This window comes from Paramormyrops kingsleyae, chromosome 6 (genome assembly GCF_048594095.1).
Source record: "Paramormyrops kingsleyae isolate MSU_618 chromosome 6, PKINGS_0.4, whole genome shotgun sequence".
NCBI classification, from domain to species: domain Eukaryota; kingdom Metazoa; phylum Chordata; class Actinopteri; order Osteoglossiformes; family Mormyridae; genus Paramormyrops; species Paramormyrops kingsleyae.
Genome location: NC_132802.1, coordinates 30,696,327 through 30,711,732, shown reverse-complemented (window position 1 = coordinate 30,711,732; position 15,406 = coordinate 30,696,327). Strand labels below are relative to the sequence as shown.

The 15,406-nt window shown below is 40.4% G+C and overlaps 1 protein-coding gene and 1 long non-coding RNA gene across 2 annotated transcripts in view; one reads left to right on the top strand and one right to left on the bottom strand.

Annotated features, from left to right (window-relative positions):
* Nucleotides 1-14,652, top strand: part of LOC111844684 (solute carrier family 12 member 5-like) — a 55,219-nt gene extending 40,567 nt beyond the window's left edge. The window contains exons 10-26 of the mRNA XM_023813374.2: nucleotides 181-279; nucleotides 1,125-1,182; nucleotides 1,295-1,469; nucleotides 1,812-1,930; nucleotides 2,113-2,211; nucleotides 2,534-2,653; nucleotides 3,647-3,751; nucleotides 5,211-5,379; nucleotides 5,466-5,661; nucleotides 5,769-5,938; nucleotides 6,109-6,240; nucleotides 7,551-7,658; nucleotides 11,169-11,291; nucleotides 11,508-11,689; nucleotides 12,341-12,355; nucleotides 12,478-12,611; nucleotides 13,260-14,652. Coding sequence (XP_023669142.1) covers nucleotides 181-279; nucleotides 1,125-1,182; nucleotides 1,295-1,469; nucleotides 1,812-1,930; nucleotides 2,113-2,211; nucleotides 2,534-2,653; nucleotides 3,647-3,751; nucleotides 5,211-5,379; nucleotides 5,466-5,661; nucleotides 5,769-5,938; nucleotides 6,109-6,240; nucleotides 7,551-7,658; nucleotides 11,169-11,291; nucleotides 11,508-11,689; nucleotides 12,341-12,355; nucleotides 12,478-12,611; nucleotides 13,260-13,351 — 2,096 coding nt within the window. The 3' untranslated portion in view covers nucleotides 13,352-14,652. The remainder of the gene's footprint in view (nucleotides 1-180; nucleotides 280-1,124; nucleotides 1,183-1,294; nucleotides 1,470-1,811; nucleotides 1,931-2,112; nucleotides 2,212-2,533; nucleotides 2,654-3,646; nucleotides 3,752-5,210; nucleotides 5,380-5,465; nucleotides 5,662-5,768; nucleotides 5,939-6,108; nucleotides 6,241-7,550; nucleotides 7,659-11,168; nucleotides 11,292-11,507; nucleotides 11,690-12,340; nucleotides 12,356-12,477; nucleotides 12,612-13,259) is intronic.
* On the bottom strand, nucleotides 273-5,542 carry LOC111844686 (uncharacterized). The gene is made up of 4 exons (XR_002838456.2): nucleotides 5,439-5,542; nucleotides 1,732-1,942; nucleotides 1,272-1,384; nucleotides 273-1,171 (listed from the first exon to the last, which is right to left on the bottom strand). It is a non-coding gene; the product is annotated as an uncharacterized lncRNA (long non-coding RNA).
* Nucleotides 14,653-15,406: the final 754 nt, after the last annotated feature.

Genomic DNA, 15,406 nt, shown 5'->3' with positions numbered 1-15,406 from the left:
CAAAAAACCTTCATTTGTTCCTTCCAGGTGTTGAAGGCAACAGCACAAAAAATCAAATCATTGTATCACACACACACATGTGCATTTTACAGATATGGGTATTTGTTGACTCGTTGTCAGACACATAAATATGGTACAACTATAAACAGTTGTTAAAACTCCTCATCGTCATTCTTTCAGGGATCATGGCCGGCTCCAACCGCTCAGGAGATCTGCGGGATGCTCAGAAGTCCATCCCGATAGGCACTATCATGGCCATCGCCACCACGTCCACCGTCTGTATCCTTCTCTGTGGACTGTGGCTTACAGTAGCTGTTTCCTACAGGACAGAAGCTTCTGACCTACCTTTGCAGCGCACGGCATTCTCCTTGAAATATTCCAATGGGCACAAAGCAGGCGTATCACTCATTTCCGCTTGTCAGTTATGATTATAAAGTACGTCATTCCCTTTCAGCTCTGTACATGGTGTCTTCTGGTTATCATTTATTGTTCTGATTATTTCTTTGTTTATTTACTAAGAAAAAGAAGATGTCCAAGCGTGCTGCATCTCTAAAAATCCCTGGGGAGGAGTAGCAGAGATTTAGTTGATACCCATGTTCTTAACTGGGGAGGACAGAGCAGGCTGTATGTAGGGGCTAGATAGAGGGGTAGCCTGGCCAGGGGAGGGCAGATTGGAAGAGGGCCTAAGTCCAACGCGTGGTGTGAGAGAGCTGTGAGGGGGCTTTCCAAGCAGCACCGGAGTAGGCCAAGGGGATTAAGGAAGTATGAAGTCATCCTGCTTGTTGGCATTCTCCGGGAGAGAGACGCGGCACGAGCGACCTGAAAGCTCTGGCCAGACCATCCTCGGAGAGGCTGCCTTTTCCCTTGGCCTTGGTGGGCTGGCCACATGGCAGCCCCATAGATCCCTGTCTCTTTTCAGCCGCCCTCCATGTTGCTGGCTGGTGAGCAGCCAGGACAGTCGGGTGAAAAGTGGGGCACAGATGGGAGCAATGTTGACAGGGCAGTGACGGTGCCACCCTGCGCCTGCTCGCAAACTGTCACACCGTCGTGTCCAGGTTGAAGCAACTGTGCAGAATTATACATCTCATAGCTCTCTGCCTGTGTACCTTTACGCCATATTCCAGACATGTCCTGTGTGATACTGTTTGGTGCCTGCATCGAAGGAGTGGTACTGAGGGACAAGTAAGTCTGATTTTATCCACACAAACTGGGAAGGGGAATATTAATATTAGTGTAGTGTAAATTAGATATTAAGAGGAGGTGACCCTCACCTATTTCATGTTCCTGTATGCAGATTTGGTGAAGCAGTTAATGGCAATCTGGTGATTGGAACACTGGCTTGGCCCTCACCATGGGTGATTGTGATTGGCTCCTTCTTCTCAACCTGTGGGGCAGGTTTACAGAGTTTGACAGGGGCTCCCCGTCTCCTACAGGCCATTGCTCGTGATGGTATTGTTCCTTTCCTCCGGGTGAGTATGAGTTTCATCTATTATTGACTTAGGTCACTAAATATGTATCTAGAAAAGCCACAGGTCCTTATGTTTATGCAAGCGTGTGCCTGCATGTATATTTGTCTGACAGCAGAAATGACCATATTGACCTACGTACAGTGTTTGTATGGCTTTATTCTTTATGCATTTCAGTGAAAGGATTTGTTTCAGTGTGTAAGAATGCATGTTTGTGAGATGATGCCTTAGCAGAATGTGGATTTGTAATCACACCCATGCTTACCGTTGTGTTCCTACGGGATTCTGTATAGTCAGTGTCTTTTCTCGCTGCCTTTGTTTACTTCATTCATTTGTTGCTCGTAGGTCTTCGGTCATGGCAAAGCGAACGGCGAGCCCACTTGGGCCTTGCTCCTCACTGCCTGCATCTGTGAAATTGGGATCATCATCGCCTCCCTAGATGCTGTCGCACCTATCCTGTCAATGTAAGTGCTTTCCTAAAAACAACAAAAAAAGCTCTTTGTTGACCCAGAACATTGTAAGCTTGATTGCCACACACTCCTGCGACACAGTTACTCTCAGAGGACAAAAGTTCTGGACTGAAAGCCGTGAAGCTGAATGAAAGAGAAACTCGGTACATTATGTGGCAATGCCTGTTCCCCTGCAGGTTCTTTCTGATGTGCTACATGTTCGTTAACTTGGCTTGTGCCCTGCAAACTCTGCTTCGTACCCCAAACTGGAGGCCACGCTTCAAGTACTACCACTGGTGAGTCTGACGGCCTTTAGTGGCCGGTAATGGCAGACACTGTGCCTTCTGCTTGCCAAACTAACGGGACCAGAGCCTTAGCTGTGTACCAAAACGTCTTCTATTTGTGTATACTATCTGATAAAAAAACATTAATATTTCATACCATTTTATAGCAGTAAATATATGTGATGTTGAACAGACTGTCTGGAAGATCAAGAACAAATGACAACCATAAATAATTTATTCACAGCAACTGTGATGGATCAGACTGACAGGTATTGGGCTGTATAATGATAATTGTATCCAGGCATGTGACCCTACGTTCCACTTTGACCTGCAGGGCGCTCTCCTTCCTGGGTATGAGCTTATGTCTGTCACTCATGTTCATTTGCTCCTGGTACTACGCCATTGTTGCCATGGTGATTGCTGGCTGCATTTACAAATACATCGAGTTCCGTGGGTGAGTAAAATACAAGATATAATATTCAAGTTTTAAAAAAGGGAAACCCGAGGCCAGTAGGAGAAGAGGATGGGTAGAGAAAGGGCATTCTTCTCCAACAGTTAAGGCATGAGTCATAGAATCGGGCCGAGCTGAGAAGGTTTTGTTCGAGGATCACTACGTATATCAGCATTAGCTTCATTTGCACTGCATTTGTGATGCTTTAGAGAAGCACGGCTAACCAGTGCTGGGAAGGTTACTTTAAAAACATATTCCATTATGGATTACGGAATACATGCTCCATAATGTAAATTGTAACATATCCTGTTAGATTACTCCAAATTAGTACTGTAATCTAAATATTTAGCATTACTTTTCAAACTTCAACATAAACATAAGGGATACGCAAGATAAAAAAATTAATTCAATTTTTTTGGTTACTTTAAAATTATTCCATTGATGCTGACAACAATTTGACTTCCGGCAAACAGAATTCTATATCTCTTTTGTTAGTATGTGTTTTTTTGTTTATTTTTTTAACACTGGGGCATGGATGCCACCTCCAAATAGACAACCATTGGATACATTTTGAATATCATGAATTAGAAAGTTCAAAGAATGTACAATGAAACTGAAAGTAATCTCTGGAGTAATATACCTGGTTTTGAAAAGTAATTGTATTATGTCTATGTAAATTTATAAGGTAACTCTAATGGGACACAATTACTCTTATTTTGTAATTTAAATATGTAACGCTGCTACATGTGTTCCTTTACTTGCTTACGTAACGCTACATGTATTCTGTTACTTGAGTACGTAACACCACATGTGTTCCGTTACTTGCTTACGTAACGCTACGTGTTCCGTTACTTGCTTACGTAACGCTACATGTATTCCGTTACTTGCTTACGTAACGCTACATGTATTCCGTTACTTGCTTATGTAACGCTACATTTATTCTGTTACTCACTAAGCCTGCAGCTAGCTGTCTTCTGTTGACTTGGATGATTGCAGAGCAGAGAAAGAGTGGGGAGATGGAATCCGCGGGCTGTCCCTCAGCGCGGCTCGCTTCGCGCTCATGAGGCTGGAGGAGGGCCCACCCCATACCAAGAACTGGCGGTGAGGCTCAACATATGCACAGCAATTAGCGTGTCTTCCATCGCTGTCATCGCAGTAGCCTTTATTTACATATTTCCTTTACTTAGCAAATCCTTTCCACAGAATGATATCTATTGAGCTATAAGCTACTTAAATTGGAACCAGCAGATCACAACTATTGCTGTTCAGACTAAAACATTCAAATTCCCAAAAGAGCTGTCATAATATTCAATTCTGTTATGAAAATAATGTTCTTTTGCTTTTTTCCTACTTTTTCATAAAAAATATGTAATATGCATTCTGCCAGTGATATTGCTAAGAAGACGACTGAATGGTTGAATGATTTCTCTTCAAAACATTAACATGCATAATTTAAATATTGCACGTTTACCAACTGTGTGAAAATGGGTAAATGCTTATTGTATGAACTACTGTGAGCATTTGTGATGACAAATAATATAATATTCTACAGTTTCATTTTATTACATATTAAATCCGTAAGTAATGTAAAGTTCATATATTTTGTAATGGATAAACCACTCTGAGGTGTGCAGTTATACAAAAATCATTTTTGGGGTTGGAGTAGATTATTTTTGTATAACTGCACACCTCAGAGTGGTTTATCCCGTTTATACCATGGCTAATACAATAAACTAGTCATGGTTAATTTTTCAGAAGGAAGTTATTTCAATTAGTATTTAATAATGTGTTTACATTGACTGCACCTTCATAATGCATTCATTATGTATTCATAGAACATTCAGTGCACCTTCATAATGCCTTTATAACTCATAGAACATTGAAAAGCAGCATGTCAGTACAGCTTAACATCCAAACATACCTTAACAACTTTAATATACTTTAATAACAAACATTATCTGATTATATGATTATAATGCTGGTTATAGCTGGAATTATGTTAGGAAGTTTATGTATGCTTACATGCTGTTCTGTGAATCCATTACGAAGTTGCACTGAATGTTCTACGAGTGCATTATAAAGGCATTATGAAGGTGCCGTTAATGTACAGTATTACCAAATTTAGTGCTTATAAGGACAGAATGTCTGGTCAGGATACTCACTGGAAGCGGGAAGTCATTTAAGTTACCATAGAAACCGTCAACAGACCGACACTTGCCTTATGAAGACCAAGTAAAATGACAAGAATGACTGTTTATTTATGATTAAAAAGTGACATGGGTTTTTATATTAATATGTTTAATAAAACATTAATTCTATGCATTAATATAGAACTGCTATTAGGCTGCCAGAACTACATGTGTGGTGACCAACACACACCTGACATCTCTGGACCAATAACAAAACGGTATTTAACAAAAGCCAAGGTGTAAAGCAGAATACAGTATAGTGAGCATGTGGTCACTTTGAGCATTAGAGCTGATTTTCCAGAGGGAATCAAAAAATGATTTAGTCTATTAAAGTGATGTCCATTTTAGCAATCTGTGTATCCTCACTCTAGGCCTCAGCTGCTGGTTCTGGTCAATGTGGACGAGGAGCAGAACATGGAGCAACCGCGGATACTTTCCCTAACCAGCCAGCTTAAGGCAGGCAAGGGCCTAACCATTGTAGGCACTGCACTTGAGGGAACGCTCCTCAACAACTACCCCCAGGCACAACGAGCAGAGCAGGTCAGCGCCATAAATACTTCACTACTTAGATTTAAAGGAAAAGCACTCAAACTGTATACCTTGATCTGTAACTTGGGTCCTCTTAGTCTTTGCGGAAGATGATGGAGATGGAGAGGGTTAAGGGCTTCTGCAAGGCAGTCATCTCCTCCAACATCCGTGACGCCACATCCCAGATAATCCAAGCAGTAGGGCTGGGAGGCCTTCGACACAATACTGTGCTGGTGAACTGGCCTCAGAACTGGAAGCAGTCTGAAAACCACCAACCCTGGAGAAACTTTATTGGTAAGTCAAATAAGTAAGAAGAAGATGTTGAGTTTAATCTGACTGATACAGTGAGCCGTGCTACAGGGAGGCAGGAGTCAGTAACCGGGAGTCACTCATGTGTGCAGAGCTGGTGAGGGAGACCACTGCAGCCCATCTCGCTCTCCTGGTGACAAAAAACATCTGTGCTTTCCCGTCTAATGGGGAACGCTTCACTGAGGGATTCATTGACGTCTGGTGGATCGTCCATGATGGTGGCATGCTCATGTTGTTGCCCTTTCTCCTACGCCAGCACAAGGTACTGAACTTCAGTCTCATCGGTGTGGAGATAATTATTATTGTCTTGCTGGATAGAACACGTGGTGTTTTCTCTCCTTAAACATGCATGCCTGCAGACTTGTAATTTGCAAAGATGAGCATGTTATGCATTTTAAGGGTGAACTATGATTGGCCTCACCCTGTAAACAGGTCTGGAAAAAGTGCAAGATGCGCATTTTTACTGTGGCCCAAATGGATGACAACAGCATTCAGATGAGGAATGATCTTATTACCTTCCTATATCATCTCCGTATTGATGCTGCAGTGGAAGTGGTGGAGATGGTAGGTGTACATTATTATTTTTCAGATAATGATCAAAGTAGCTCAGTTGAGAATATCCTGATATATACACACCAATCTTATTTAAACATTCAAAAGTTCTACTTTAAGTGAAGTGTGTGGTATGGGTGTTACCCCAAAAATAAACAGCATTTTTAAAATAGAGTACGCATTTTCCTATACGACCTAAATATTAGAGTAAATTTATGTTTAGTTGTTAAAATATCAGTACAGTGGTACCTTGGAACGCAAACTTAATTCATTCCAGAAGGCTGCTTGAGTTGTGTTTTGGTCGAGGTCCAAGTTGAATTTCCCCATAAGAAATAACGTAAATGAATTTAATCCATTCCAGACCCCCAAATGACTGTCTATTTAAACTTATCAGCTAATGATTAAAAGGATTAACAATCAATATTAAACTAATACACACATGGAAAAGCACACATACAAAAGCAAAAAACATTAAATAAATGACAATCCCATACTCCGTAGCGAGAGCAGACACATGTGCACCACCTTCAAGTCTCGCTATAATTTCCTATTTAAGTTCTACAGTTACTCTTACTTTCCTCTGTGATGTGCTGCTGTCACTGCTCACTTTCTTAAGGGCCGTGATTACTGTATTACTAAATGTAATGTAGATGAAGCACAATCACACTGAAATTTCAAATTCACACTGAACACAGGAACACAGCTTTCACACGTCAAACTCGGTCGAGAGGTACCGCGAGAGAGCAATTTGTAGGCATCAGCATGCTAGTAGGTCCATCTGCCTTTGTTTCAGCCCATCAGAGATGCATCTCCATAGGTACAAATTTTAACAGGTCTGTTTTGTTTTGTCATGTTTTCGGTCGAGTTGTGGCTAGATTTTTTTAAACCGATCCATTCCAGGTCCGAATTGGTAGAGTTGAACGCGCCTCCAGTCATACAAGCTATAGCAGGAACGGTCGAGTTCCAAGACTTCGGTCGAGGTACAAGTCGAAAAAAATTCAAATTCGAGCAAAGAGGCATCCGAGTTCCAAGGTTCTCCTGTATTAGGAAGAGTGCCAAAAAGGTCATTGCACAGTGCTGCTTATCTCAGCAAATGGCACTTAAAATATATGGTTATTCAATGAAAATTGATAGAGTAACACAGGAAATCATCACCCCACCATCTGCAGTGGGTTGGCGCCCCGTCCTGGGAGTTTGCTGCCTTGTGCCCATAGCCTCCGGGGTAGGCTCTGGATCTCCTGCGACCCTGAATAGGACAAGCAGTTACAGAAAATGGATGGATGGATGGATGGATGTATTAACCATGGCCTCTCTTTCATCAGCAAGACAGTGATATATCAGCCTACACATATGAGAAGACTCTTGTGATGGAGCAGCGGTCACAGATCCTCAAAGAGATGCATCTGACAAAAACTGAGCGTGAAAGAGAAGTAGGTCTCATTCAATTCCTTTATTCTGTATTGTGTGTTCATTTAAATGGAATCCAAGGCAAAACATTATGTTTTTACATTTTGCATTCACATTTGTTCTGAAGATGCTATTATCCAAAACAACAAACATTTCTCTTTTATTTTTGTTTTTTTTGAGACAGTAGGGTGAGACAGCCTCTTGAGCAGTTGGAGCTTAAGGACCTTGCTCAAGGACCCAATGGTGAAATAGAATTTTTAAAAATGCCACAAAAAGAAGCTTTGAAATAGTTCAGTTAAATCATTTGTAATTTGTACATGAATTTGTAAATGCAAGCACAAATATTTTATGCAATTTCAAAATACATGACACTTGTTAGATCCAATATAAACTTTCACTGGAGGAATTGTAGATTAATTTATTTGCAGAATAAAAGGACTGGTCCTTACACAGTCCCTTCAGGATTTTGCAATTCTGTAATGGCAGAAATTAACACCAAATCAAGTAAACTTTCATGAATTTGCAATTTTTCAAATTTACTGTAGCTTTTCCACAAGTGGCTAAATCAACAGATTGCTTGCATTTGACTGTGACACATCCTGGGATGCCATCACAGTGTGCATTCATATGGGGTCTAGCTAGGCTCAGCTGCGGGGAGGACCAGCACAGCAAACACATTTCATTTACCGAAAAGAAATACTGCAGAAAACCATGCAAAACAATTCCGGAATGTGGAGGCAAACTTTATATTCTGTAAAGCTGAAGCATGAGATGAACAGAGCACAGATGAAAACAGTTCCCTCCATTTTGATGTCCACACACCATTTTGTGTCATGAAAATTTCACAGATCAATAAAATGGCTGGGGGGTTGCCAGTGAATTTCATAAGGTTAACCACTTCCATTTTTTTTCAGTTGCTAACAGACCTCGTGAATGTGAGAGGTTGTAATAATTGAATGTCAGGGTCTGTACCGTCCATCTCTGCCCTTCGTGTCCCCTCCCTGTTTAGCCAGCAGGTGTTGCTGGCCATCCTGTTCTCCACCATGTCTCTTGTCCTTGATGTCCCTAGTGTGTTTTCCCTGTTCCCTGCATGAGCTGAGCATGTGGCTATAAACCCTTTGGTTATGAGTTTGAGGCCAGCCTCATTTGTATTTATTAGATTTTTATTCCCTGTGTTTATTCTCTATTAGTTTTCTTGTCCCTAGTTTGTGGTTTCTGTTCTGTTTTGGTTTTTGCTCTGTGTCTTTGTGATTATGTATTACTTGTCCTGTTATATTCCAAGTGTTAGATTCTGTTTCCAAGTTTCCCTGTTAGCCTCTTAGTTACCTTGATTAAGTTTATTAGATCCACCTGTTTTTCATTACCCGGTATTCATTTCTTTTGCTCTGCTCCCCATTTGTCTGATCCTATGGTTTCTTGTACAGTGGTACCTCAGAACTCGAACTTAATCCCTTCAGAACTCTGGATCGAATCCTAAAAAGTTTGAGTTCTGATCAAATTTTCCCCATAAGAAATAATGGGAAACCAATTAATTGGTTCCTGGCCCCCAAAAAAATTACACCTAAAGATGTTTTTTTTTTAACATTTAAACACAAAATTAACCAGATAAAACAAGAAAAGCATATACGTACTAAACACATCTAAGCACATTTATCAAAACAGTAATTTGTAAAGTAAGAAAATAAATGTATCCAAACAATGTGTAAAGTTAAAAAAACAAACAATGTGTCCTGCCCCAATCCACACCCCCTCGTTAACTCCATGTGGAATCCCCGTGTGATCAGCTGTTTCTGGTTGTTGTCATTAGTCCTCTGTATTTAGTCCGCGTTTCAGTTTGTTTCCCCAGTCCGGTCATTGTATTGTCCGTCTGCGTTTTGCCTGCCTTACCTGTAATTAAACCCCGTATTCCCCGATACCCTGACGTCTGCGCCTTTGTCTCCGTTCCGTCCCCGCTTGGCCCGACAATATTATTATAATTAAATGTATTAATGGTCTATTATTAATATTAAAATAATGAATAAGAAATCTTTATTGTATTTTATTATATAACAATTACTGTTACTGTCTATCATTGTCTAAATGTCTAAATATATGTATTCAGCTAGTGTAAACATGCACGATGCTATCGCAGCGAATGCGAGGCTGAGACTGAAGCTTTACCAGGCCTTTGTTTCCGCTGAGAGACGTGCCGCGTGACTCGTTACCCCATGCGTACAAGTTATCTTAGGTCTGCATTCACGGTTTGACTTCTGAGACTCAGATCGAGCTCTAGGTAATTTTTTATCTAACTGGTTGGTACGACTTTTAAGAAATTGAGTTCGAGAACTGAGGTGCCACTGTAGTTTTGTTTCCCCTGTGTTGCTTTTTTTTGGACCCCTTGTGGTCCCTTTATTTTGTGCCTTCCTGGTTTTGCTTAATTTCCTTAAGCCCCTTTGTTGTCTTGGAGCTGTAGGTTGCCTACTTCATGGCCCGCCGCCATGACACTGCAAACATGCTTTATTTTTTAAAATTAACCAACCCCTTCGCTAATCCTCCAGCATTAGGAACCCCTAGTCTAAATGAAACAAACAATAGGCACTTTGGAAGTGAAGCTGTACATTTTTCTGTTAGTCTATTTCATTTCATCTTCACTTGGTAATTGTTAAAAAAATCTGAATGTGCGATTTTGCCAATTTATGCAAATTCTTTGCAAAAAAAAAAAAACCATGGTGCACTCCACAAGTTGCGTCACAAATTCTGAGAAAAGCAGCTGTAAAGTCAAGCATTTTTTGGCCAACAAAATCAGTGAGATCCCAGTGGGACTGCTTACGAAATAACGAGTAAGCCCAAATGCTTATCTGGTGTAGCATAATGAAGAAGTCATCAGTTCTAAAGAGACAGAAAAGGCTGATAACCAGCCCTTGCAATGGACCTACTGTAGAATACACCACAAAACACACTGACAAGGGTGATCAATGAGAGCAAGATGAGCTGTAATTGGCTATGAGGTTTGGCTGTGACTGTATTGGGAGTTACTGTATTGACTGGTGTGACAAAACACAGGCAAAGTGAAGAGGAATGATGTGAATATGTTAAAAGAGGTGAAAATACAAAAATCAGGCATGTTTACATAGTCAAGAGGTACTTGGTGAAAAGGAGCTTAATCTGCATTAGAAGCAGCAAGGTTGTGTCTGTGTGATAACATGGCACTTTTCAGTAATGAAGAGGAGAAGAGAAATGTTTTGTCACATTTTGTCAGGCTGAGGATATCTGAAGCTTCAATCTTTATGTCAGATTTATTTTGATTTCAATAGCTTCTGAGAATAGTTTATGAATCTACAAAAAACATTTACATAATAAATGAAAACCATATAAAAGTAATTAAGGTTCAGAATTATAATTACAATTTCAGATTAAACCTAACAAAAAAAAATACTATGTATCTTGTTTTCTGTATTAATTGGGCGAATGCACATATTAAAATTATCAGATTGTCACTGTTTTGTGATTTATATTAAGCATTCTGTGAATTACACAAATTCTTCTGTTCTCAGATCCAGAGCATCACAGATGTTTCTCGGGGATCCATTCGTCGCAAGAACCCAGCCGGTGTAGGTGCCCAGCCAGGCGGGAAGGAGGAGAAGCCCATGGCCAGCAATGAAAAACCAGAGGAGGAGGTAACTGTTGTTCCCCTCCAGGACCTCTCCACCCCTCCCTGAACCTGAGCATGCCGATAATAATGGAGATGCAGTCTCTTTGTGCGTGCAGCATTTTAAGCTGCCATTAGCTTTCTCATGCTCAGATGAGGGTGATATTTTAAAAGCTTCATAAGCCTACTGAGCAGATCTTCTGTGTTCCCCTCTTCCCTTTTCACCCTTTTTCTGCCAAAATAGATGCATCTTATTGACAACAAGAATTCCACACTGACCCCAACCAGCCCAGTGTCCCCTGCTGAGGGCCCTGAAGCCTCAGGAGACAAGGGGCACATGACATGGGCAGAGAAATGTGATGGACTCAAGGACCAGCCACCAGCAAACGTCTCGGCGGGAATCAAGGACATCTTCAACATGAAGCCGTGAGTCTCCTGCCTGTCTCACATCAGCTCTTACCCTCAAATATGTTGCTTAGCAAATCAAAATTCTATCAAAGTATTCTGTTAAACTATTTCTGAAGGAACAGCAGGGTTTCCACTGAAGTTAAAATATACATCTTTTAAAAGAGAGAGAGAGAGGGGTAAGAGAGCATGCACTGATTACAGCACGCTGCTGCACCCACCACACAACAAACCACCTCAGGGATGAGAACCTGAGTGCAGCCATGCAGTGGGTGATACCTCAGCACCACACACCAGCAATAATGGAACAGTATGAGTTTTTTCCAGTGGCTGGAGTGCCAATAATGCCGCCAACCCCCAAGTTTCCCTGTAAGTTGGAGGACCTCCTTGGAGGGCTGGATGTAGATTAACATCATACCCAGGACAAAGCAATTGCAGGTTAAGGGCCCTGCTCAACGGCCCGGTGGAGTATTATCGCTCCTGATAGTCACAAGATTCAAACCAGCAATCTTCCGATTGATGGTATAGAGCCCTAGCCTCAGAGCCACACCTCTGCCTACGATTTTGAAAGAGAACACATTTTATATTTAATTCCAGTCTTTTTATTTCAGTCATGTTAATTTCAGTCATGTTAATTTCTTTATTTCTGATCTTCTCCTTACCATGCTTCAGAGAATGGGAGAATCTGTGAGTAAATGTTGCTGCTTAGAACATAAGAACTTGCTTATACAATACTGTAATTATTGCGGTGTATTTTAATAGCTGATAGTTAACATTTTCACTTACTCTCTTTTTTATTACCATATCAGGAACCAGTCCAATGTGAGACGTATGCACACTGCACTCAAACTGAATGAAGTCATTGTGAATAAGTCCAAAGCAGCAAAGCTTGTTCTGCTTAATATGCCTGGTCCACCCAAGAACCGTACAGGTGAGGAGAACTGTATCCTTTTCTCATTCAATGACATGGCAGGGGTGCAGTCACTGAGAATGCTCCCATTGCTTAGTGGACAGCATAAAATATGGTTGTGTATTCCAAGATGATTAGGTAGCTGATTTTTACAGGTCAGACTGCGAAGTCGGAACTATGTCAACTGCATTGTAGGAGTTCTGCAGTGGTGGAACTCAGTCAGTCTCTGCCTACCCTGCTAAAAAAGACAACTTAACCAGGTTAAACTGGTTGAATTGGTTGACCAATTTATTATAATTGACCAGCTTTAGGTGTTTTCGCATTATGCTTTAATGGTTTAGCTGGATATACCAGCATGACCAACAAGACCAACTGGTGCCTCACCCAGTTAATCCATCAAAGAGCAGCAAGAGCTGGGACATGACCATCTAAGACCGTCTTAGACCAGCCAAAACCAACTTCCAGCATAAGCTGGCTTTTTCCTCAAGGTAATGTTTAAAGATGCACATTTGATCATATCAGTAGCTGACAGGAAAAAAAATCACTACTTATGGTAATATGTTTCATTTCATAGTGCTTCGTTGGGTGTGAATTTTAGGTTTCATGTTCTTTTTTCTGTGGGCACTTTAGATCAGCTTCTGGAGACAATGTTTGTGCACCTTAACAGCATGTCCCTTTCAGACATGGAGTTCCTCGAGGTCCTGACTGAAGGCTTAAATCGAGTCCTCCTTGTGCGTGGTGGTGGACGCGAGGTCATCACCATTTACTCCTGAGTCATGTGACTTACCACTGCCCCTAGCTTTCGCACAGATGGGGCCTGAGTTCTAATGGACACTATCCATACCATAGCAATAGTCCTCTTACCCCTATCCTCATACGCCAAATGACTTTGCACTAAATATCTACCCCTTATATGCACCATTACGTTAAGAAAAAACACCTTGTCCGAATTAATTTTTGTTTTCAGCGTAAGTGAAGATCTGGCTGTTAAACTGCTGTTTAGTGTTGCTCACTTAGTTTACTCACATGCTTATGATTACCCAGCATCTGTCTGTCTTACACAAATACCACCGCAATCTCGTCTAACACAAGTAATGTTTCCTTCTTTAAGAAACTATCTAGCTATTCTTGGTTTTTACTATTACTATTGCTAAAGGTGAGAATACAGAAGGATAGCACCAGGCAGAGCTATAGGGTTATTAAAAGGCAATGCGTCCTTGGCTAAACTGAATTGATTTCTGGGGTAAGATTAGGTTAGGTTTTGTTGGCCGATCTGTGAATACAATGGCCACCAGTTAATTGTGGGTAACAGCTGCAATGGAGATGCAGCTAGAGTGGATAGTTTCACAACTAGAGATATTTGAAACAAGGTTTTGAAAATCTCTGCCTGAAGAAAGACCTTTTGGCTGTATACAATAATCCAGCCTGTGAGTTCCATGTGCAGCATCTCTCCGCATCCTGTGGCGGTTTGTTCCTCCAAGTGCCAAACAGACCAGTGTATACATGGTGCCCAGCAAAGGGTGCTGTTGGTCTGAATTCTTACTGTGCCCCTGCAGGAATGAAAAGGCAGTTTGTTGTGGCATTTTTGTGGGTTGCATCTACACCCTTTGCTCCGCTGACTATGCAGGGTGTTGGATAAATAAGGGGATTTTCCTGCATGGTTCATTTTTCCGAATTCAAGTGTCACTGCAGGTTGGAGACTAGTAGGTATTTATAGAAACCTGTGGTGGAGAGAAAGCACCGAAATATCGGAAGGAAGTTGAGTTTGCATTTATATGGTACATGATACATCGTGGTGTCTCCGCTAAACATTAGCATAGAGTATTCTTTGCTTTCAGTATGTTATTTTAGATAATGAACATACCCATCCTAGAGAGTCAATTGAAACACTTCAAGCTGAATACCTGAGCAAAGTTTGAAATTGAGGCCACAGTGCAGTTTGCACTTGGCCACCTTTATGCGGCAATGCTTTTCTCACCATGAATTATACAATGTGTTTGCGATACTGTATAATCAAATGCTCTTTTGCAATATTGACAATGACAATGATGTACAATTATACTGCTTTCTAAATTGTTAGATATACTTTTATATATATATATATATATATATATATATATATATATATATATATATATATACACACACCATATATTAATAATGAATGTATTTTACATTTTCCCTATTTTTCTTTGCTTTGAGTTCCTCTGCTACAGAACAAATATCCACCATCTGCCAAATACAGATGTCCCCTGTGCCAAATGAAAACAAAATATGTCTTTTATATATAGCTGCATTTTTTTTTGATAAGGGACCGATCATTTAAAATGGACATGCAGCTCAAAAGTCTTAGAGCTGAAACATTACGCATTGTTGTTGTTTCAAACTAAACCCAATTTCCCTGCAATATATTTACAGAATGATCAATAGTATCATTTAAAGATTATATGTTTTTTCAACAGAACAGTAGCCAATTCAATAAGAAGTGCCCTACAGTCAATTCCAAACATAACCTATTTATAGCAGGATGTATGGAATTAACCTAAAATATTTTCATATTCATATTCATGCTGTATTTGTGAAAGAAATGTGCAATAGGTGTGCTATGGACTTTATGTTATTTATTTTTATATACAAATATTTTATATACAGTACATAGATTTCATATCTATAAGAGTATTATAAAGATGTGTGTTACTGAAAAGTTCCTGAAAGTTTTCTCTTGTAAAACATTCTGTCATTTGAGTTGCTTGTAGTAGAAGTAGCAGTAGGAATGACCTAGAAATATGAATTAAGAACACAATTGATTTAAAAAATACATATTTCAA